This window comes from Triticum dicoccoides, chromosome 5A (assembly GCF_002162155.2).
Source record: "Triticum dicoccoides isolate Atlit2015 ecotype Zavitan chromosome 5A, WEW_v2.0, whole genome shotgun sequence".
NCBI classification, from domain to species: Eukaryota; Viridiplantae; Streptophyta; class Magnoliopsida; order Poales; family Poaceae; genus Triticum; species Triticum dicoccoides.
The window spans coordinates 596,465,829-596,488,394 of NC_041388.1; the positions used below are offsets into that span (position 1 = coordinate 596,465,829).

Consider the following 22,566-nt stretch of genomic DNA (forward strand, 5'->3'; position numbering starts at 1 on the left):
GAGGGTGGGCCCCTTTCTCCCCTTATCTCCAATCATAACCCACCGCGTCTCTCATTATGTTAAATTATGTAGTTTTTTTACGTAAGTGTAGTACTCATCTTTTTTTAGGGCAATGTAGCATTACTCATCTAATTGTATAGGATGTGCGGCGACTACTATTCTAGACACAATTTCACCTTTATGTCAATTTCGTATCAACCCAAATAAGCTATGCCATTATTTTCTCATGGAGCACTGGATCTCCACTCAATGATGACACTGGATCTCTGACCAAAAGCTCTGATGGCAATGAACAAAATTTGTAGAGGACTCTTGTGGTGCGAGCATTCAGAGGCTAACGGAGGTAATTGCACACCTGCTTGTGAAACACCCCAAATGGGTAGGAGGACTAGGCATTTCATTTTGAAATTTATAAGGTTTGAGAACTTTTTTGAATCGGTAATTTTAGACATTTCATTTTGAATTTTGGGATTACTTATGAATTTTTTTAAAAAATTGAATTCATGAAAACTGTTTTATAATGCGTCAATATTTTTAAATCTATGAACATTTTATGAATCCCGAACATTTTTTAAATTTGTGAAGTTCTTTGAAATTAAGAATTTTTTTAAATTCGAATTTCCGAACTTAAGAATATTTTTGAAAGAAATCCTGAACATTTTTTAAATTTGTGAAGTTCTTTGAAATTAAGAATTTTTTTAAAATTCAAATGTCTGAACTTAAGAATATTTTTGAAATATGGTACTTTTTTCGAATTTGATATACATGAACAGTTCTTGAAGTAATAAAAATGAAGAAAAAAAAGGAGCGTCCACTCACTTGCGTTGAAACTTCTTACCAACCACCTCATTCAACGAAACAACGGACATGTCTGCAGAAATAATGACTCGAATCCAACCCAGTCACCAACGTGAAGAATTTGCATACTCACATAATGCTATACAATGTGAAAAGCTTCGGAAAATCTAGTTTGAGAAGGACTAACTCTTTTCCAGAATTCTTACATTGGCGTGAATACTCAAAAGACCATTCAAGGTAATCTTGTAGGGTGTTGAACAAAATAAACTCATATTGATTCATGTGGACTACCTGAAGAAGGTTCTGAATTGGAGATGACCAACAAGCAATTTTGAAATGCAATCAATGGTTTGAAGAAGATTATTTCCTTTTCAAAGACCTTCTGTCAGATGGCACAGAGGCAACTAGATCATCAATTTCCTTTTCAAAGAAAGGAGCAGACAAATCATGGAAGCAATCAATGGTTTGAAGAAGATTATTTCAGACTCATTTAACTCACATAAAAGCAAACAATAGAAACTAAAGACTAGAAGAACTATTTGCCCATTTGATTCCGAGGAACGAACCATCTCAAAAGAGAGAGAACTAATATTTTGGTACAATCAACTTGAACATTGTCTTAGATTTTCCGCACGCAAAAAAGTGATGAGAATCTTAACTGGCATTGTCACATTTTTTTTGTCATTATTTTCAGACGAGTTATCCTTTGGTATCAAAGTAATTATGGAATCATTAATACATGAAAGATCAATGACTCCTAAATGAAAACCAACACATACTTTTAAGAATCTCGCTTAATGATTGGCCGTGAATCGTTTGTGAGGGCTAATTAGCAATGTTCTCCGTCGCTAACACCGACATCAAGGAGCGGTTCACAATTGGTTTATTTAACGACACAACCTTCTGGCGTCGCATGGCTTATCAGTTATCAAATTATACAGAGTGCGACACCAACGAGTAGATGGAGAATCCCGTCCTATACAATTTGATAGGTGTTTCGTACCAATCATCTGCTGACACATGAACATGTCACCAATCATCTGTTGACACATGAACATGTCACCCCTGATCTTGATATGCAACCATGCATCATTACTCCGTAGACCGTAGTGAGCCACCCCTACCCCTATAGAGCGAGGTTATGACGATTGAAACTGCTGCCAGGACAAACAGAGCCATTATGTGACGATGCAAGAGCACAGTGTTAAGTGTATGATTGCTTGTGTCAATACAGCCAGTCCGAGAGAGATCGTGTTGTCTAGGCAGTGTGATTCAGCGAGGCGCACAAGCATCTTAAAAATGGATGTAAATTTCATCAAACACTAGTTAGCATGCACGTGCAACACACGTATTTTTTAAAAAGAAAATACATGTTCATCCTAGTTATAATAGATAAACATTAAAATAAAAAATCTAGTGATGCTACTTATAAATATTACACAATCAGTAGCTGATAATAATGTACTAATAATGAAATAACATTTTTCATTTAGCGGATGAATATTGAATTTTTTTGTTGTATTGAAGGGAGGATATTTTCTTTTCTTTTTAACACGGGGGGATATTTCCTTTGCGGCGAGGAGTAACTAACCTACGCAAACTTCTGACGCAAAAAGTACATATATTAAAAAATTCCAACAACTGAAACAGCTGGACAATTATAACTAAAAAATTGTTGTTATTGTTGCAAGCATATGACTCATCATGAAATAAAGAAATAAGAACATCGTGCGCTTGATTTTCCCAAAGAACATAAATATGAATGTTTATAAATATCCATTAGACAATGCAAAAAAAAATTAGGCTATGTTGTTGTCTCTGATTCATCCAGTTCTCCATGGAAACAAAGCACTCACGAGGTTCAAAAGGCCAAAGCTATTGTCTTTTTTTTTTTCTGCCGAGCGACACAACCTGCACCTGATCAGGCCCTGGGACCTGGGTATCTCTTGGTTGCTTTCAGTAAAAATATTCCAAACTTTATGCTAGGCTTCAACTTCTTTGAAGGATCCCGACCCAAAAATTAAGAGAAGTTAAGTCGCTAACATGACCATTCTAAAGAATCCGTGTCAAATATTAGTATTAGAGATGAGATTAGGATTTCCCCTAAAATGGGATTATGATTTATGGGTCAAATAATGTCAAACTTTTGGGACAAATCAAGAAGAGAAGGTGTCGCATCAAGTTTGTAGTGATGTAGTCCCTATCTAACAAAGGATCAGTGCACAACAGCTCGCATCAAAAGTTCAAGACACAACCCACTATTTAGTAATCAATACACAGCATGCAGACACAACAACACAGACGCCACCGTCCTCAACCTCCGGCCATGCACGCTCTCCTTTGTCTGCACCCGCGTTCTCCTCAAGCAACAGTCGCATTGCCTCCTCAAGCCCCGATCAGCGTCGTCCGCGCTTGCCCTCCTCAAGCTCCGGTCCGCATGGTCCGTACTCACCCTCCGCAACGGTCGGCCGGCACTCGCCCTTTGCTGGAAGAAGGAGGAGAGAGTGCACGAGCAGAGTAGGAGACTCACTGGCCTCTCGCTCAGGCAACCGCGCGTCCCTCGGGCTGCCGGCCACGCACGCCCATGCTGAGCCAACTCCCTTACCTCGCATCCAGCGTCTACCCGACGAGCCTCTTCAACGGGTCAAACACCGCGCCCGCCGCCCTGAGGCTGCGGCTGACGCCCCATATCTCTCGCATGGCGAGAAACTGGCCACATGCGGCCGCGGCAACAACATCTAACACGTCGCCCACATCGCCAAAATCCAACGGCGCCGAAAGCAGCGCGTAGGTGGTGGTCTGCTCGAGCGGCCGCTCGCTCTCGTCCCGATTGCGCCCGACGGGGACCCAGCCCTCCCCGTGACGATTGCGGCGATGTCGACCAGTCATGCGCACACGCCGCCCCACTCCAGCGTGGACTCCGCCTCCAGCCGCAGCTCCTTCTCCTCAGGGCTCTTCAAGGGTAATAACAAATTAGCGGTCGGGGAAACCAAAATCTCATTAGAATCGTATAAGGCCCAATAAGGCAAAGCAACCCCCCACCGGGCCGAACCCCCACTTCCCGCTGAATCGTTCCTCGTGTCCATCATCGCGAGCGCCCCTGCCGGCGACAGCCGGCAGCCGGCCTGGCGGATCGCATGCACCGGGGCAGAGCGAAAACGACGAGATCGTTTGATGCGCCGACGGCCGCATATGCCAAAACAGCGCGCGCTTATCAGTACCTCTGTTTCTCTGTCTGCCTACTCTCACACACACTCCCGCACACACACTGACACACACGCGCGCACCGTAGATCGACCAACATGGCCGGCGCCGCGCCTCACGTCATGGTGCTGCCGTTCCCGGCGCAGGGCCACGTCACGCCCTTCATGGAGCTGTCGCACCGCCTCGTCGACCGCGGCTTTCAGGTCACCTTCGTCTGCACCGAGCTCATCCACGGGCTCCTCCTCGACACCGGCACCACCGGCGACGCGCTGTGCGGCATCCGCCTCGTCTCCATACCGGACGGCCTGGCCGACCGCGACGACCGCAGGGACCTCTGCAAGTTCGTGGGGGGGATCACGCGGTACATGCCGGGCTACGTGGTGGACCTCATCAGGGAGACGGAGGCGTCCGGAGAGAGCAAGGTGAAGTGGCTCATCGCCGACGTCAACTTGGGGTTCTGCTTCCAGGGCGCCAAGAACCTCGGCGTCCGGGTGGCTGCCGTCTGGCCGGCGGCTGGCGGGAGTCTGGCGACGTGGTTCACGATTCCCAAGATGATAGAGGATGGCTTCATTGATGACAAGGGTATGAAAAATTCATCGTTCGTAACTTCGTATGATATTCCCTGCATTTCAAAATAATTGAAGTTTTAGTTTTTTTTAAGTCAAACTTGTTTAAATTTGATCAACTTTACAGAAAAATATGCTAAGACCTAGTACAAGACTAAACACACATAGTACGGCAAAAAATACATATAGTACGAAAAATATATTTCATTGAAAGTTTCTCGCAAAAGAAAAATGATGTTGTAGATGTTAACATATTTTTCTATAGATTCGATCAAACTTAAAAAAGGTTGACTTAGGACAAACACAGAACTTCAATCATTTTCAAAAGGAGATAGTACCATGCATACAGTGAGAAACTAAGTACTGTATTGGGAAGAATCTGCAAGTTTTGGAACAGTTTTATGTCACCGCGGTTCTTTTTAGCTGCGGATTCAAGAGATTGTTCTGCACACTTGCTAAGTCAAGCCGACATCTTGCAATATTTTAATGAAATACGGCTATATTTTAATTATAATCTTTTTAAGCATTTGAATTAAATTTAGTGAGCATAGCTTCGTTTTGAACCACATTTAGAGCATATCTAGTCGAACTCTAAAAAAGGGCTAACTTCTTTAAAGATTTAGTTTTGAGGAGTTAAGCTCCACCTAACCTAACCTAACCCTCAAACAGTTAACCTCTAAAAAATTTAGGAGTTAAGGCCAAAACCCTCCCACCCTCTCTCACTTCTGAGTAGCCGCCAACATTTCTCATCAAAAGATTCTCTATCCAAACTCCCGTCCTAATGTCACCGACGCATCCACCGAAGGTCCTAATTCTGATGGGAATGGAACCGTTGGCCACCTCCGCAACCCACCGACCACTATCGTCGGTGCTACGACGCCGAGGTCGACGAACGCACAACCTCTCGTGCAAAGGAAGCGGCTACAGACGACAACGACCGTACAGTCCGCCAAGCCGTCCACGAAGGCCGGCGGCAAGACCGCGCTGTCCATGAAGATTACCAGCCGCCCTCTGGTTGCGCTGGCCGAGAACAAACGGACGAGGAAGCCGCGGACAACATACAAGGTTATTGACGAGGCGGCGGCTCATCCACTCGGATGCCTTCTCACATCGAGTGACTTCCACGCCTTGTCATCCATCTGCGACCACCCCTCACCTCCTCCGCCGCCACCTACGACTACCGCAGCCTTCAGAGAGGATCATGTCTGCCAAGTGTCCGACGCAATGCCTAGAGAGCGTGCTAGCATCTATATGGATTCGATCTCAATCGATGACACGATGAGGAAATATTGGGAACTCACTCCTGGTGAGATTTAGGCCCAACCAGTGTTCGACTGCGGTGGTGATGGTGCTAGCCGTGGTCACGGTGGTGGTGATGGTGAGCAAGGGAATGCATGAGTTCATGTAGTATGAACTTGGCAGGAATTGATTCACGACATAATACATGTTATGCGGTGGTTTTCTGGATAAACTTGATCTATTTTGTGGCTTTTGGATGATGTATATGCATGTTTTAATTTAAATTGCTTGATTGGATGAACTATATGTATGTTTGTTATTAAATTGTTGCATATGGTGCATTTGAATCATCCAAAGGATTGACGAAATACCATGCAATTGTTTGAAATATATGTCACAAAGGATGAAACTATAGCCCATTTTTAAAAAAGAATTAAATATAAGGGTTTCGTTAGCTCCGCTTACCATTTGACTTCTCATATTTGAGAAGTTCAATATTGAGAGAGCATTTGTGGAGTTGTAGGAGAGGAGTTCTGCTAGAGATGACTATAGTGACTATCCAGATGAGATTATTTAGACAAGGGAAGCTTTATTGCAAAAACAAATGCTCTCTAAATCAAATTTAAGGTGTCATGAAAAATAAACGAGGTTCACTTTGCGAGGAATAACTTGTTCATTACTATAACTATGAATCTATGACAGTAGGAGGTATATTCGTGTCCCATTTTTTGAAGCAAAGGCTTCTCATGCTAGGCCAACGGTCTAGCTAGAATCTTCTTGAATTCAAAAAAAATAAAACCTAGTAGAATCTTGCCGAATTAAAGATACTGCACCAGAAGTCATATGTGCATCATTCGTGCAGATTGCATATCAATCAGCTTTGACTAAGTCAATACAAGATTTACGTTTTGTTCAGTCTCTTTGTAGAGGGTTTGGGACTTTTTTCATGAAACGCATGCAGATGACAACACATAAATTATTATTTTTTGATGAAAAACACCTAAACAAATGACATGTGCAGGCGTGGCAAAGCGACAGGAGAAGTACGAGATCGCCCCGAATATGCCGCCGGTCTGCCCGTCGCGCATGCCATGGTTGATCGACGGCCCACCGGAGGGGCAGCAGGAAGTCTTCCAGCTGGTGGTCTATGATAACGCGAAGGCGACCAGCCTCGCCGAGATGCTCGTGTGCAACTCGTTCCTCGACGCCGAGACTGCGGCGTTCGGGCTGTTCCCGGAGATACTGCCCATCGGCCCGCTGTTCGCCGACAAGGAGCTCCGGAAGCCCGTCGGGCAGTTCTGGCCGGAAGACGTCAGCTGCTTGGAGTGGCTCGACGCGCAGTCCGAAGGCTCCGTTGTGTACGTGGCGTTCGGCAGCTTCACCATCTTCGACCCGCGGCAGTTCAGAGAGCTCGCCGAGGGGCTGGAGCTCACCGGCCGGCCGTTCCTGTGGGTAGTGCGCCCGGACTTCACCTCCGACGTCCTCGGCAAGGCGTGGTTCGACGAGTTCCAGAGCCGCATCGCCGGCAAGGGCATGATCGTCAGCTGGTGCCCCCAACAGCAGGTATGGTATATATATTCTCAAGAACTCCATGATGCGTCCATTGCAAGTGGCAGGTCTCTGATCCATGTCAACATGCAGGTTCTGGCGCATCCCGCCGTGGCGTGCTTCATGTCGCACTGCGGGTGGAACTCGACGACGGAGGCGGTGAGGAACGGCGTGCCGATCCTGTGCTGGCCCTACTTCGCCGACCAGTTCACGAACCGGAGCTACATCTGCGACATCTGGAGGACCGGCTTGGCCGTGACGCTCGGAGATGGAGTCGTGACGAAGGAGGAGGTGAAGAGCAAACTTGAGCAGGTCATCAGCGACGAGGGAATCGCGGAGAGGGTAGGGATGCTCAGGGATGCGGCTCGTATGAGCATCGGCGAGGGCGGGTCCTCGTATGAGAATTTCCAGAGATTTGTTACCCTCCTAAACGAGTGAGCTGCATTTTACTGTATACTGAGAAACATTTTTCGTGTTTCTCTTTTTATTTGTTATACATTGTGCACGCTTTCTGACGCGTTTCCCTTGCGTATATATCTTCCCAGATTATGATGGCTCACCGAGTATAGTGGTTCCCTAGCGTACACTTCTTAATCTGTAGAAGAAAAAAAATCCGAACGATTTTAACCTGCTAACTGTACGAACCGTTTGGAATACAAAATACATTATGGCATTTCCAACGTTGACGCTCAAGCCGCCCACAACCGTGTAGACCGTGTGGTTTGGACTTGTTGTGCGATCCAACGCGAGCTTGTATCGGTCCGTATGATGGTCCGGACGCACTTTTTCCCGTAAACCAAAGACAACGTGCGGGCTTTGCGGGCGTCCGGACAACACCCACGTCCGCTTCTGACCATCCTAGCCCACACGAAACCCTCCCTCGCCCACGCGCGTTCGCGCAGAGCGGCATGCGCGCGCATTCATGACAATGTAGAGCGGCCGCTCCACATTTACAACTATGACATTCTCCGTTTTGATTCTCATATTATCAATCCAATATTCATGTTCCAATTTCATTGAAATATATTGCAACCAATTTTTGTAGCAACCATCTACAATTACAGTTCTTGAGACATAATGCATTGTACATCTATGTTTTCCTCTCCTCTACTTCCATCGATCATACACAAAGACCCCTAAAAGAAAAGAAATATCCAGGAGAAGCAGAATGCATTACATTTTTTCCACTGTCATTAATAGACGTGTGTGTGTGTAGCTGGAGCTCGTCTTAGAACAATTCGATCTGGAAACAAGGGGAAGAGTGGCACCGCCACCTTGTAGGCCTCATCTATGACCGCATCTAAGAACTAGGCGAGGCAATGTAAGAATCTGGAAAAGGATGGACACCCAATAAACTACGATGATGGGGGCAGAAGACGAGTAGACGGGCAGTGGCAAAGAGCAGCTTTCAAGCATGGGTAGGCAGAGTGAGAAAGTTCCATCTTAATCCAAAATATCCAGAGATCTAAAAAAGGGCAGAAAACAAATACAATTGGTTGCTCTAACAACACCACCCTAGTTAATTTAGAGAAAAACGGAAAGTTGGACATAAACTGGCAGAAGAAAATAGAGTGAAATACCAATTGGGAAATTGGCCCGGGTACGGAACCAAACTGAATGTTCCGCGAAAAGGAAGTGGCCATATGTGTGTGTGGCAGTGTACATGACTTAAGGTGCAACATGATTTACCATGCAAGGAGGCATGGCGCAACAACCCCATAAAGTTGCTTTACAACATGAGAATTGTTGGAACTATATATCTTTTACATATACAAGAACAAATATGCAAAAGTAAAAGTATATGCAACACATACCCTTGAACGTATGGTAATGTAGCCCCCGCCGACGGGAGGTGCACCATCATCCCTCATGAATGGCTTGTCTGCTTGGGTAGGGTGGTCGGGTGATGCATTTCGGTAAGCAGTTGTCATCACTAGTTGCATTTAGGAACAAGGTGGGGGCAATGTAAGGTGTGGGAAAGGATGGACACTCGACAAGTTATGTCGGTTGGCTCCGGACGAGCTTGCGGCAGTGGCAAAGCATATTTCAAGCATGGGTATGCGGAGTATAAAATGTTCCATCTTAATAAAAAATACAGGGATCCACAATAGGCATAAACCAAAATACAATTGTTCTCTCTAACAACATCGCCCTAGATAATTTAGAGGGTGGTAAATGCAAAACAAAACACAAAAATAAACTCCATGTAGGGCAAATGGAAAGTTGGGCATAAATTGGGAAACATTAATAAAGTGAAATGACAAAGAGCAAATTGTGTTAGGCTATAGAGGGCACGACTTCAGGGCGTGCTTCGATAGGAGCAGGTTGACCTTGAACCACGCCGAGTCTCTCGCGGCAAGGGAGAAGCAATTCTTGTGTGGCATTGTACTGTACACGACCCAAGGTGCAATACATGGTTTACAATGCTGAGAGGCAGGGCACAACAACATTAAAGATGCTTTACAACACAAGAATTGCTGAAACTATATAACTTTATTTCACTTTTCTCTTTCGGTCTACATTATCTTTGAGATTTTAAGAAAACAAACGTGCATACAGGGATTAACGGAAGTATTCTAATGGTAGGGTGACAGATCGAGATGGCATGTTGGCAAGAAGTTTGGTTGTGTTGTGACATGTGAATAGAGTGTGCCTTTGAAAACCAATAAACAGTCTTTTGCTTGACGACATCTTGACAAACGAAGCGTTTGTGTCTCCATTGCATACAGCGGCACCAATGAGCAGATCACGATGGAAAATTTAATGACACAACCTTTCCGTGTCACATCGCATGGCTAATCAATTATCAAATTATACATGCTGCGACACCAACGAGTAGATGGAGAATCCTGTCCTATATTAAGTGATTCGTAGTACTAATCATTTCTCTGAACACATAAACTTGTCACCTCTGATTTTGATATGCAACCATGCATCATTAGTTGCTAGTGAGCCACTCCCTGTAAAGCGGGGTTATGACGATTGAAACTGCTGCCAGGACAGACAGAGCCACTCTTTGATGATGCATGAGCATACGTTTTTTTTAACTGACATGATTGAAGATTGCTCACCACCTCTGCCACGCGGTGATGCAAGATCGTGTTTGGCTGCCTCTACGGAGTTGAGTACAGTTACATTATTTCTAGGGTTTAGCCAAATTTTATTCATCGAAAACCAAGAGTGGGATACAAGTCGGATCATGGGGTAGCTGAGTACAGTTACATGGAAGCAAACGAGCGATGAAATTACCTCTTCTTTGAAATTGCTCCACGACGTTGATGTGCCACGGGTGAAAATGGGAAACATACACCTGTGTGGACTGGAAAACGAGATAACACGGCTAGTATGCGTCGCCAACGAAACAAAATTAAACAGCTAAAGGATGATCATGAGAATTGGCAGGAAGGGGTGGCACACTTAAATCCGTTGGTATCAAATTATTTCTCGACTTTGTTTACCACTAAGATGGATGAGGTTGACCCTGCTTTACTAGAGAAGGTGGTACGACGGGTGGATCGGGCAATGAATGACTATCTTAATCAGCCCTATACAACAGAGGACGTGAGAAGAGCTTGTTTTCTCTATTGGGGATTTAAAAGCCCCGGGAAAGGATGGCCTGCATGCGGTTTTCTTTAAAAAAATGTTGGAACATCCTTGGTGAATCTATTACAGAAGAGGTGCTTCAGTCGATAAATGAGAAAGTAATTCCAACGGGGTGGAACGATACGGTGATCATTCTCATTCCAAAAGTTGATATCCCTGAAAAGGTAACCCAGTACAGGCCTATCAGTCTCTGCACTGTTCTATATAAAATTATTTCTAAGATGATTGATATACGCCGGAATAAGTTGTTAGATGATGTTATATCTCCTGTCCAAAGTGTGTTTGTACCGGGGCATCTAATAACAGATAATATCCTGGTTGCTTATGAGAGTATCCATACCATAAAGAATAAGAAAAAAGGGAAGCATGGATATTGTGCTATCAAATTAGATATGCATAAAGCTTATGACAGGGTGGAGTGGGCTTCCCTACATAAAATGATGATTCGGTTGGGCTTTCAGCAGGAGTTTGTAGATCTCATCATGGCTTGCGTCGTTTCATCTGTTAGATATACTGTGAGATTTAATGACAAGGAGATGGAAGAGTTCACACCTACTAGGGGTCTCAGATAGGGAGATCCGCTCTCTCCATATTTATTCTTATTGTGTGCTGAAGGATTATCAAGTTTATTGGCTCATGCAGAGGAGGTTCGTGGGATCGAGGGGATAAGAGTATGCAGAAATGCACCATCAGTTTCACATTTGTTATTCGCTGATGACTCCTTAATCCTTATGAAAGCTGATTTGATTAATGCAACCTCATTGAGACAAGTACTTGATCAATATTGTGCTAATTCTGGTCAACTAGTTAGTGAAGCAAAGTGCAGCATTTTCTTTAGCCCAAATGTGGATGTACATGCCAAAGTTGATATCGTGACCGAGGCAATGTCTGATAGATATCTTGGGCTACCTGCTATGGTGGGTGTGCACCGAAGTGATGCTTCAGGTATTTTGGTAGAAAGGTGTTGGGTTTCGTAGTAATTTCAAAAATATTCCTACGCGCACACAGGATCATGTGATGCATAGCAACGAGAGGAGAGTGTTGTCTACGTACCCAACGCAGACCGACTGCGGAAGCAATGACACGACGTAGAGGAAGTAGTCGTACGTCTTCACGATCCAACCGATCAAGCACCGAAACTACGGCACCTCCGAGTTCGAGCACACGTTCAGCTCGATGACGATCCCCGGACTCCGATCCAGCAAAGTGTCGGGGAAGAGTTTCGTCAGCACGACGGCGTGGTGACGATCTTGATGAACTACAGCAGCAGGGCTTCGCCTAAACTCCGCTACAGTATTATCGAGGAATATGGTGGCAGGGGGCACCGCACACGGCTAAGGAATCGATCACGTGGATCAACTTGTGTCAACTTGTGTGTTTAGAGGTGCCCCTGCCTCCGTATATAAAGGAGGAGAGGAGGGGAGGCTGGCCGGCCAAAGAGGGAGGCGCAGGGGAGTCCTACTCCCTCTGGGAGTAGGATTCCTCCCCCCAATCCTAGTCCAACTAGGATTCCTCGGAGGGGAAGGGAGAGAGGGGGGCCGGCCACCTTCTCCTAGTCCTAATAGGACTAGGGGAGGGGAAAGAGGCGCAGCCACCTTGGGCTGCCCCTTTCTCCTTTCCACTAAGGCCCATGATGGCCCATATGGCTCCCGGGGGGTTCCGGTAACCTCCCGGTAACCCGGTAAAATCCCGATTTCACCCGGAACACTTCCGATGTCCAAACCTAGGCTTCCAATATATCAATCTTTACGTCTCGACCATTTCGAGACTCCTCGTCATGTCCGTGATCACATCCGGGACTCCGAACAACCTTCGGTACATCAAAATGCATAAACTCATAATATAACTGTCATCGTAACCTTAAGCGTGCGGACCCTACGGGTTCGAGAACAATGTAGACATGACCGAGACATGTCTCTGGTCAATAACCAATAGCGGGACCTGGATGCCCATATTGGCTCCTACATATTCTACGAAGATCTTTATCGGTCAGACCGCATAACAACATACGTTGTTCCCTTTGTCATCGGTATGTTACTTGCCCGAGATTCGATCGTCGGTATCTAATACCTAGTTCAATCTCGTTAACGGCAAGTCTCTTTACTCGTTCCGTAATACATCATCTCACAACTAACATATTAGTTGTAATGCTTGCAAGGCTTATGTGATGTGTATTACCGAGAGGGCCCAGAGATACCTCTCCGACAATCGGAGTGACAAATCCTAATCTCGAAATACGCCAACCCAACATCGACCATTGGAGACACCTGTAGTACTCCTTTATAATCACCCATTTACGTTGTGACGTTTGGTAGTACCCAAAGTGTTCCTCCGGTAAACGGGAGTTGCATAATCTCATAGTCGTAGGAACATGTATAAGTCATGAAGAAAGCAATAGCAACATACTAAACGATCAGGTGCTAAGCTAATGGAATGGGTCATGTCAATCAGATCATTCTACTAATGATGTGACCTCGTTAATCAAATAACAACTCATTGTTCATGGTTAGGAAACATAACCATCTTTGATTAACGAGCTAGTCAAGTAGAGGCATACTAGTGACACTCTGTTTGTCTATGTATTCACACATGTATTATGTTTCCGGAAAATACAATTCTAGCATGAATAATAAACATTTATCATGATTATAAGGAAATAAATAATAACTTTATTATTGCCTCTAGGGCATATTTCCTTCATATCATCCATATAAGCTTCCACATTCCGACTGATTTGGGTGAGTAGACACTTCTGAATCATTCGCATAAAAGTGGCTCCGGCATTCTTGAGGCCGAATGGCATGGTGATATAGCAGAAGCACCCGAATGGAGTGATGAAAGCTGTTTTTACCTCATCGGGCCCGTACAGACGGATCTGGTGGTACCCGGAGTAAGCATCTAAAAAAGACAACCTCTCGCATCCCGCGGTCGAGTCAACAATTTGATCTATGCGAGGGAGAGGAAAGTGATCTTTCGGGCAGGCCCGGTTGATGTGCTTGAAATCAATGCACATTCGGAGCGACTTGTCCTTCTTAGGAACCATGACGACATTAGCGAGCCACTCGGAGTGGTATATCTCTCGGATAAATCCTGCCGCCAACAGTCGAGCCACTTCTTCACCGATGGCCTTTCTCTTCTGGACGGCGGACCGCCGAAGATGCTCTTTGACTGGTTTTGCAGACGAGTCGACTCTTAGGCGATGCTCAGCCAGTCCCCTGGGAACACCTGGCATGTCAGCGGGCTTCCATGCAAAAATGTCCCAGTTCTCACGGAGGAACTGGATGAGCGCTTCTTCCTATTTTGGGTCGAGTGTTATGGAGATGCGGGTCGTGTTGGGTTTCGTAGTAATTTCAAAAATTTTCCTACGCGCACACAGGATCATGTGATGCATAGCAACGAGAGGAGAGTGTTGTCTACGTACCCAGCGCAGACCGACTGCGGAAGCAATGACACGACGTAGAGGAAGTAGTCGTACGTCTTCACGATCCAACCGATCAAGCACCGAAACTACGGCACCTCCGAGTTCGAGCACACGTTCAGCTCGATGACGATCCCCGGACTCCGATCCAGCAAAGTGTCGGGGAAGAGTTTCGTCAGCACGACGGCGTGGTGACGATCTTGATGAACTACAGCAGCAGGGCTTCGCCTAAACTCCGCTACAGTATTATCGAGGAATATGGTGGCAGGGGGCACCGCACACGGCTAAGGAATCGATCACGTGGATCAACTTGTGTCAACTTGTGTGTTTAGAGGTGCCCCTGCCTCCGGATATAAAGGAGGAGAGGAGGGGAGGCTGGCCGGCCAAAGAGGGAGGCGCAGGAGAGTCCTACTCCCTCTGGGAGTAGGATTCCTCCCCCCAATCCTAGTCCAACTAGGATTCCTCGGAGGGGAAGGGAGAGAGGGGGGCCGGCCACCTTCTCCTAGTCCTAATAGGACTAGGGGAGGGGAAAGAGGCGCAGCCACCTTGGGCTGCCCCTTTCTCCTTTCCACTAAGGCCCATGATGGCCCATATGGCTCCCGGGGGGTTCCGGTAACCTCCCGGTAACCCGGTAAAATCCCGATTTCACCCGGAACACTTCCGATGTCCAAACATAGGCTTCCAATATATCAATCTTTACGTCTCGACCATTTCGAGATTCCTCGTCATGTCCGTGATCACATCCGGGACTCCGAACAACCTTCTGTACATCAAAATGCATAAACTCATAATATAACTGTCATCGTAACCTTAAGCGTGCGGACCCTACGGGTTCGAGAACAATGTAGACATGACCGAGACATGTCTCTGGTCAATAACCAATAGCGGGACCTGGATGCCCATATTGGCTCCTACATATTCTACGAAGATCTTTATCGGTCAGACCGCATAACAACATACGTTGTTCCCTTTGTCATCGGTATGTTACTTGCCCGAGATTCGATCGTCGGTATCCAATACCTAGTTCAATCTCGTTAACGGCAAGTCTCTTTACTCGTTCCGTAATACATCATCTCACAACTAACATATTAGTTGTAATGCTTGCAAGGCTTATGTGATGTGTATTACCGAGAGGGCCCAGAGATACCTCTCCGACAATCGGAGTGACAAATCCTAATCTCGAAATACGCCAACCCAACATCGACCATTGGAGACACCTGTAGTACTCCTTTATAATCACCCATTTACGTTGTGACGTTTGGTAGTACCCAAGTGTTCCTCCGGTAAACGGGAGTTGCATAATCTCATAGTCGTAGGAACATGTATAAGTCATGAAGAAAGCAATAGCAACATACTAAACGATCAGGTGCTAAGCTAATGGAATGGGTCATGTCAATCAGATCATTCTACTAATGATGTGACCTCGTTAATCAAATAACAACTCATTGTTCATGGTTAGGAAACATAACCATCTTTGATTAACGAGCTAGTCAAGTAGAGGCATACTAGTGACACTCTGTTTGTCTATGTATTCACACATGTATTATGTTTCCGGAAAATACAATTCTAGCATGAATAATAAACATTTATCATGATTATAAGGAAATAAATAATAACTTTATTATTGCCTCTAGGGCATATTTCCTTCAGTCTCCCACTTGCACTAGAGTCAATAATCTAGATTACACTGTAATGAATCTAACACCCATGGAGCTTTGGTGCTGATCATGTTTTGCTCGTGGAAGAGGCTTAGTCAACGGGTCTGCAATATTCAGATCCGTATGTATCTTGCAAATCTCTATGTCTCCCACCTGGACTAGATCCCGGATGGAGTTGAAGCGTCTCTTGATGTGTTTGGTCCTTTTGTGAAATCTGGATTCCTTTGCCAAGGCAATTGCACCAGTATTGTCACAAAAGATTTTCATTGGACCCGATGCACTAGGTATGACACCTAGATCGGATATGAACTCCTTCATCCAGACTCCTTCATTTGCTGCTTCCGAAGCAGCTATGTATCCCGCTTCACATGTAGATCCCGCTACGACGCTTTGTTTAGAACTGCACCAACTGACAGCTCCACCGTTTAATGTAAACACGTATCCGGTTTGCGATTTAGAATCGTCCGGATCAGTGTCAAAGCTTGCATCAACGTAACCTTTTACGATGAGCTCTTTGTCACTTCCATATACGAGAAACATATCCTTAGTCCTTTTCAGGTATTTCAGGATGTTCTTGACCGCTGTCCAGTGATCCATTCCTGGATTACTTTGGTACCTCCCTGCTAAACTTATTATTGGCTTCCTCACTAACTGGTGTAGGTGTCACTGAAACAGTTTTCTATGATGAACTACTTTCCAGTAAGGGAGCAGGTACAGTTACCTCGTCAAGTTCTACTTTCCTCCCACTCACTTCTTTCGAGAGAAACTCCTTCTCTAGAAATGATCCATTCTTAGCAACAAATGTTTTGCCTTCGGATCTGTGATAGAAGGTGTACCCAACAGTTTCCTTTGGGTATCCTATGAATACACATTTCTCCGATTTGGGTTCGAGCTTATCAGGTTGAAGCTTTTTCACATAAGCATCGCAGCCCCAAACTTTAAGAAACGACAACTTCGGTTTCTTGCCAAACCATAGTTCATAAGGCGTCGTCTCAACGGATTTTGATGGTGCCCTATTTAACGTGAATGCGGCCGTCTCTAAAGCATATCCCCAAAATGATAGCGGTAAATCTGTAAGAGACATCATAGATCGCACCATATCTAGTAAAGTACGATTACGATGTTCGGACACACCATTACGCTGTGGTGTTCCGGGGGGCGTGAGTTGCGAAACTATTCCACAGTTTTTCAAATGTACACCAAACTCGTAACTCAAATATTCTCCTCCACGATCAGATCGTAGAAACTTTATTTTCTTGTTACGATGATTTTCAACTTCACTCTGAAATTCTTTGAACTTTTCAAATGTTTCAGACTTATGCTTCATTAAGTAGATATATCCATATCTGCTCAAATCATCTGTGAAGGTGAGAAAATAACGATATCCGCCACGAGCCTCAATATTCATCGGACCACATACATCGGTATGTATGATTTCCAACAAATCTGTTGCTCTCTCCATAGTACCGGAGAACGGTGTTTTAGTCATCTTGCCCATGAGGCACGGTTCGCAAGTACCAAGTGATTCATAATCAAGTGGTTCCAAATGTCCATTAGTATGAAGTTTCTTCATGCGTTTTACACCGATATGACCTAAACGACAGTGCCACAAATAAGTTGCACTTTCATTATCAACTCTGTATCTTTTGGTTTCAACATTATGAATATGTGTATTACTACTATCGAGATTTAGTAAGAATAGACCACTCTTCAAGGGTGCATGACCATAAAAGATATTACTCATATAAATAGAACAACCATTATTCTCTGATTTAAATGAATAACCGTCTCGCATTAAACAAGATCCAGATATAATGTTCATGCTCAAAGCTGGCACCAAATAACAATTATTTAGGTCTAATATTAATCCCGAAGGTAGATGTAGAGGTAGCGTGCCGACCGCGATCACATCGACTTTGGAACCGTTTCCCACGCGCATCATCACCTCGTCCTTTGCCAGTGCCCGCTTATTCTGTAGTCCCTGTTTCGAGTTGCAAATATTAGCAACAGAACCAGTATCAAATACCCAGGTGCTACTGCGAGCATTGGTAAGGTACACATCAATAACATGTATATCACATATACCTTTGTTCACCTTGCCATCCTTCTTATCCGCCAAATACTTGGGGCAGTTCCGCTTCCAGTGACCAGTCTGCTTGCAGTAGAAGCACTCAGTTTCAGGCTTAGGTCTAGACTTGGGTTTCTTCTCTTGAGCAGCAACTTGCTTGCCGTTCTTTTTGAAGTTCCCCTTTTTCTTCCCTTTGCCCTTTTTCTTGAAACTAGTGGTCTTGTTAACCATCAACACTTGATGCTCCTTCTTGATTTCTGCCTCCGCAGCTTTTAGCATTGCGAAGAGCTCGGGAATAGTCTTGTTCATCCCTTGCATATTATAGTTCATCACGAAGCTCTTGTAGCTTGGTGGCAGTGATTGGAGAATTCTGTCAATGACGCAATCATCTGGAAGATTAACTCCCAATTGAATCAAGTGATTATTATACCCAGACATTTTGAGTATATGCTCACTGACAGAACTGTTCTCTTCCATCTTGCAGCTATAGAACTTATTGGAGACTTCATATCTCTCAATCCGGGCATTTGCTTGAAATATTAACTTCAACTCCTGGAACATCTCATATGCTCCATGACGTTCAAAACGTCGTTGAAGTCCCGATTCTAAGCCGTAAAGCATGGCACACTGAACTATCGAGTAGTCATCAGCTTTGCTCTGCCAGACGTTCATAACATCTGACGTTGCTCCAGCAGCAGGCCTGGCACCCAGCGGTGCTTCCAGGACGTAATTCTTCTGTGCAGCAATGAGGATAATCCTCAAGTTACGGACCCAGTCCGTGTAATTGCTACCATCATCTTTCAACTTTGCTTTCTCAAGGAACGCATTAAAATTTAACGGAACAACAGCACGAGCCATCTATCTACAATCAACATAAACAAGCAAGATACTATCAGGGACTAAGTTCATGATAAATTTTAAGTTCAATTAATCATATTATTAAAGAACTCCCACTTAGATAGACATCCCTCTAATCCTCTAAGTGATCACGTGATCCAAATCAACTAAACCATGTCCGATCATCACGTGAGATGGAGTAGTTTCATCGGTGAACATCATTATGTTGATCATATCTACTATATGATTCACGCTCGACCTTTCGGTCTCCGTGTTTCGAGGCCATATCTGCATATGCTAGGCTCGTCAAGTTTAACCTGAGTATTCTGCGTGCGCAACTGTTTTGCACCCGTTGTATTTGAACGTAGAGCCTATCACACCCGATCATCACGTGGTGTCTCAGCACGAAGAACTTTTGCAACGGTGCATACTCAGGGAGAACACTTCTTGATAATTTAGTGAGAGATCATCTTATAATGCTACCGTCAATCAAAGCAAGATAAGATGCATAAAAAGATAAACATCACATGCAATCAATATAAGTGATATGATATGGCCATCATTATCTTGTGCTTGTGATCTCCATCTCCTGAAGCACCATCATGATCACCATCGTCACCGGCGCGACACCTTGATCTCCATCGTAGCATCGTTGTCGTCTCGCCAATCTTATGCTTCCACGACTATCACTACCGTTTAGTAATAAAGTAAAGCATTACATCGCGATTGCATTGCATACAATAAAGCGACAACCATATGGCTCCTGCCAGTTGCCGATAACTTAGTTACAAAACATGATCATCTCATACAATAAAATTCAGCATCATGCCTTGACCATATCACATCACAACATGCCCTGCAAAAACAAGTTAGACGTCCTCTACTTTGTTGTTGCATGTTTTACGTGGCTGCTACGGGCTTAAGTAAGAACCAATCTCACCTACGCATCAAAACCACAACGATAGTTTGTCAAATAGACTCCGTTTTAACCTTCGCAAGGACCGGGCGTAGCCATACTTGGTTCAACTAAAGTTGGAGAGGCAGTCGCCCGCAAGCCATCTCTGTGCAAAGCACGTCGAGGGAACCGGTCTCGCGTAAGCGTACGCGTAAGGTTGGTCCGGGTCGTCTCGTCCAACAATACCGCTGAACCAAAATATGACATGCTGGTAGGCAGTATGACTTGTATCGTCCACAACTCACTTGTGTTCTACTCGTGCATATAACATCAACATCATTAACCTAGGCTCTGATACCACTGTTGGGTTTCGTAGTAATTTCAAAAATATTCCTACGCGCACACAGGATCATGTGATGCATAGCAACGAGAGGAGAGTGTTGTCTACGTACCCAACGCAGACCGACTGCGGAAGCAATGACACGACGTAGAGGAAGTAGTCGTACGTCTTCACGATCCAACCGATCAAGCACCGAAACTACGGCACCTCCGAGTTCGAGCACACGTTCAGCTCGATGACGATCCCCGGACTCCGATCCAGCAAAGTGTCGGGGAAGAGTTTCGTCAGCACGACGGCGTGGTGACGATCTTGATGAACTACAGCAGCAGGGCTTCGCCTAAACTCCGCTACAGTATTATCGAGGAATATGGTGGCAGGGGGCACCGCACACGGCTAAGGAATCGATCACGTGGATCAACTTGTGTCAACTTGTGTGTTTAGAGGTGCCCCTGCCTCCGTATATAAAGGAGGAGAGGAGGGGAGGCTGGCCGGCCAAAGAGGGAGGCGCAGGGGAGTCCTACTCCCTCTGGGAGTAGGATTCCTCCCCCCAATCCTAGTCCAACTAGGATTCCTCGGAGGGGAAGGGAGAGAGGGGGGCCGGCCACCTTCTCCTAGTCCTAATAGGACTAGGGGAGGGGAAAGAGGCGCAGCCACCTTGGGCTGCCCCTTTCTCCTTTCCACTAAGGCCCATGATGGCCCATATGGCTCCCGGGGGGTTCCGGTAACCTCCCGGTAACCCGGTAAAATCCCGATTTCACCCGGAACACTTCCGATGTCCAAACATAGGCTCCCAATATATCAATCTTTACGTCTCGACCATTTCGAGACTCCTCGTCATGTCCGTGATCACATCAGGGACTCCGAACAACCTTCGGTACATCAAAATGCATAAACTCATAATATAACTGTCATCGTAACCTTAAGCGTGCGGACCCTACGGGTTCGAGAACAATGTAGACATGACCGAGACATGTCTCTGGTCAATAACCAATAGCGGGACCTGGATGCCCATATTGGCTCCTACATATTCTACGAAGATCTTTATCGGTCAGACCGCATAACAACATACGTTGTTCCCTTTGTCATCGGTATGTTACTTGCCCGAGATTCGATCGTCGGTATCCAATACCTAGTTCAATCTCGTTAACGGCAAGTCTCTTTACTCGTTCCGTAATACATCATCTCACAACTAACATATTAGTTGTAATGCTTGCAAGGCTTATGTGATGTGTATTACCGAGAGGGCCCAGAGATACCTCTCCGACAATCGGAGTGACAAATCCTAATCTCGAAATACGCCAACCCAACATCGACCATTGGAGACACCTGTAGCACTCCTTTATAATCACCCATTTACGTTGTGACGTTTGGTAGTACCCAAAGTGTTCCTCCGGTAAACGGGAGTTGCATAATCTCATAGTCGTAGGAACATGTATAAGTCATGAAGAAAGCAATAGCAACATACTAAACGATCAGGTGCTAAGCTAATGGAATGGGTCATGTCAATCAGATCATTCTACTAATGATGTGACCTCGTTAATCAAATAACAACTCATTGTTCATGGTTAGGAAACATAACCATCTTTGATTAACGAGCTAGTCAAGTAGAGGCATACTAGTGACACTCTGTTTGTCTATGTATTCACACATGTATTATGTTTCCGGAAAATACAATTCTAGCATGAATAATAAACATTTATCATGATTATAAGGAAATAAATAATAACTTTATTATTGCCTCTAGGGCATATTTCCTTCAAAAGGGTGATAAGTAGACTACAAGGATGGAAAGAAAATATTTTATCCTTGGGTGGGAAAGAGATCCTGATAAAAGCTATAATACAATCACTACCAGTTTTTGCTATGTCAGTGTTTAAGATCCCGAAGAAAATGTTGGGGAACGTAGTAATTTCAAAAAATTTCCTACGCACACACAAGATCATGGTGATGCATAGCAACGAGAGGGGAGAGTGTGATCTACGTACTCTTGTAGACCAACAGCGGAAGCGTTAGCACAACGCGGTTGATGTAGTCGTACGTCTTCACGGCCCGACCGATCAAGCACCGAAACTACGGCACCTCCGAGTTCTAGCACACGTTTAGCTCGATGACGATCCCCGAACTCCGATCCAGCAAAGTGTCGGGGAAGAGTTCCGTCAGAACGACGGCGTGGTGACGATCTTGATGTACTACCGTAGCAGGGCTTCGCCTAAACACCACTACAATGTTATCGAGGATTATGGTGGAAGGGGGCACCGCACATGGCTAAGAATATGATCACGTCGATCAACTTGTGTGTCTAGGGGTGCCCCCTGCCCCCGTATATAAAGGATCAAGGGGAGGAGGCCGGCCGGCCCTATGGCATGCCAAGGAGGAGTCCTCCTCCTAGTAG

General features: G+C 45.1%; 1 protein-coding gene and 1 pseudogene across 1 annotated transcript in view; one reads left to right on the forward strand and one right to left on the reverse strand.

The window, feature by feature from the left end:
* Positions 1–3,417: 3,417 nt before the first annotated feature.
* On the reverse strand, positions 3,418–3,884 carry LOC119300094 (annotated as a pseudogene).
* A 216-nt stretch (positions 3,885–4,100) lies between these two features.
* Positions 4,101–22,566, forward strand: part of LOC119300096 (UDP-glycosyltransferase 83A1-like) — a 39,197-nt gene continuing 20,731 nt past the window's right edge. Inside the window, exons 1-3 of the mRNA XM_037577162.1 lie at positions 4,101–4,584; positions 6,829–7,370; positions 7,449–7,667. Coding sequence (XP_037433059.1) covers positions 4,101–4,584; positions 6,829–7,370; positions 7,449–7,667 — 1,245 coding nt within the window. The remainder of the gene's footprint in view (positions 4,585–6,828; positions 7,371–7,448; positions 7,668–22,566) is intronic.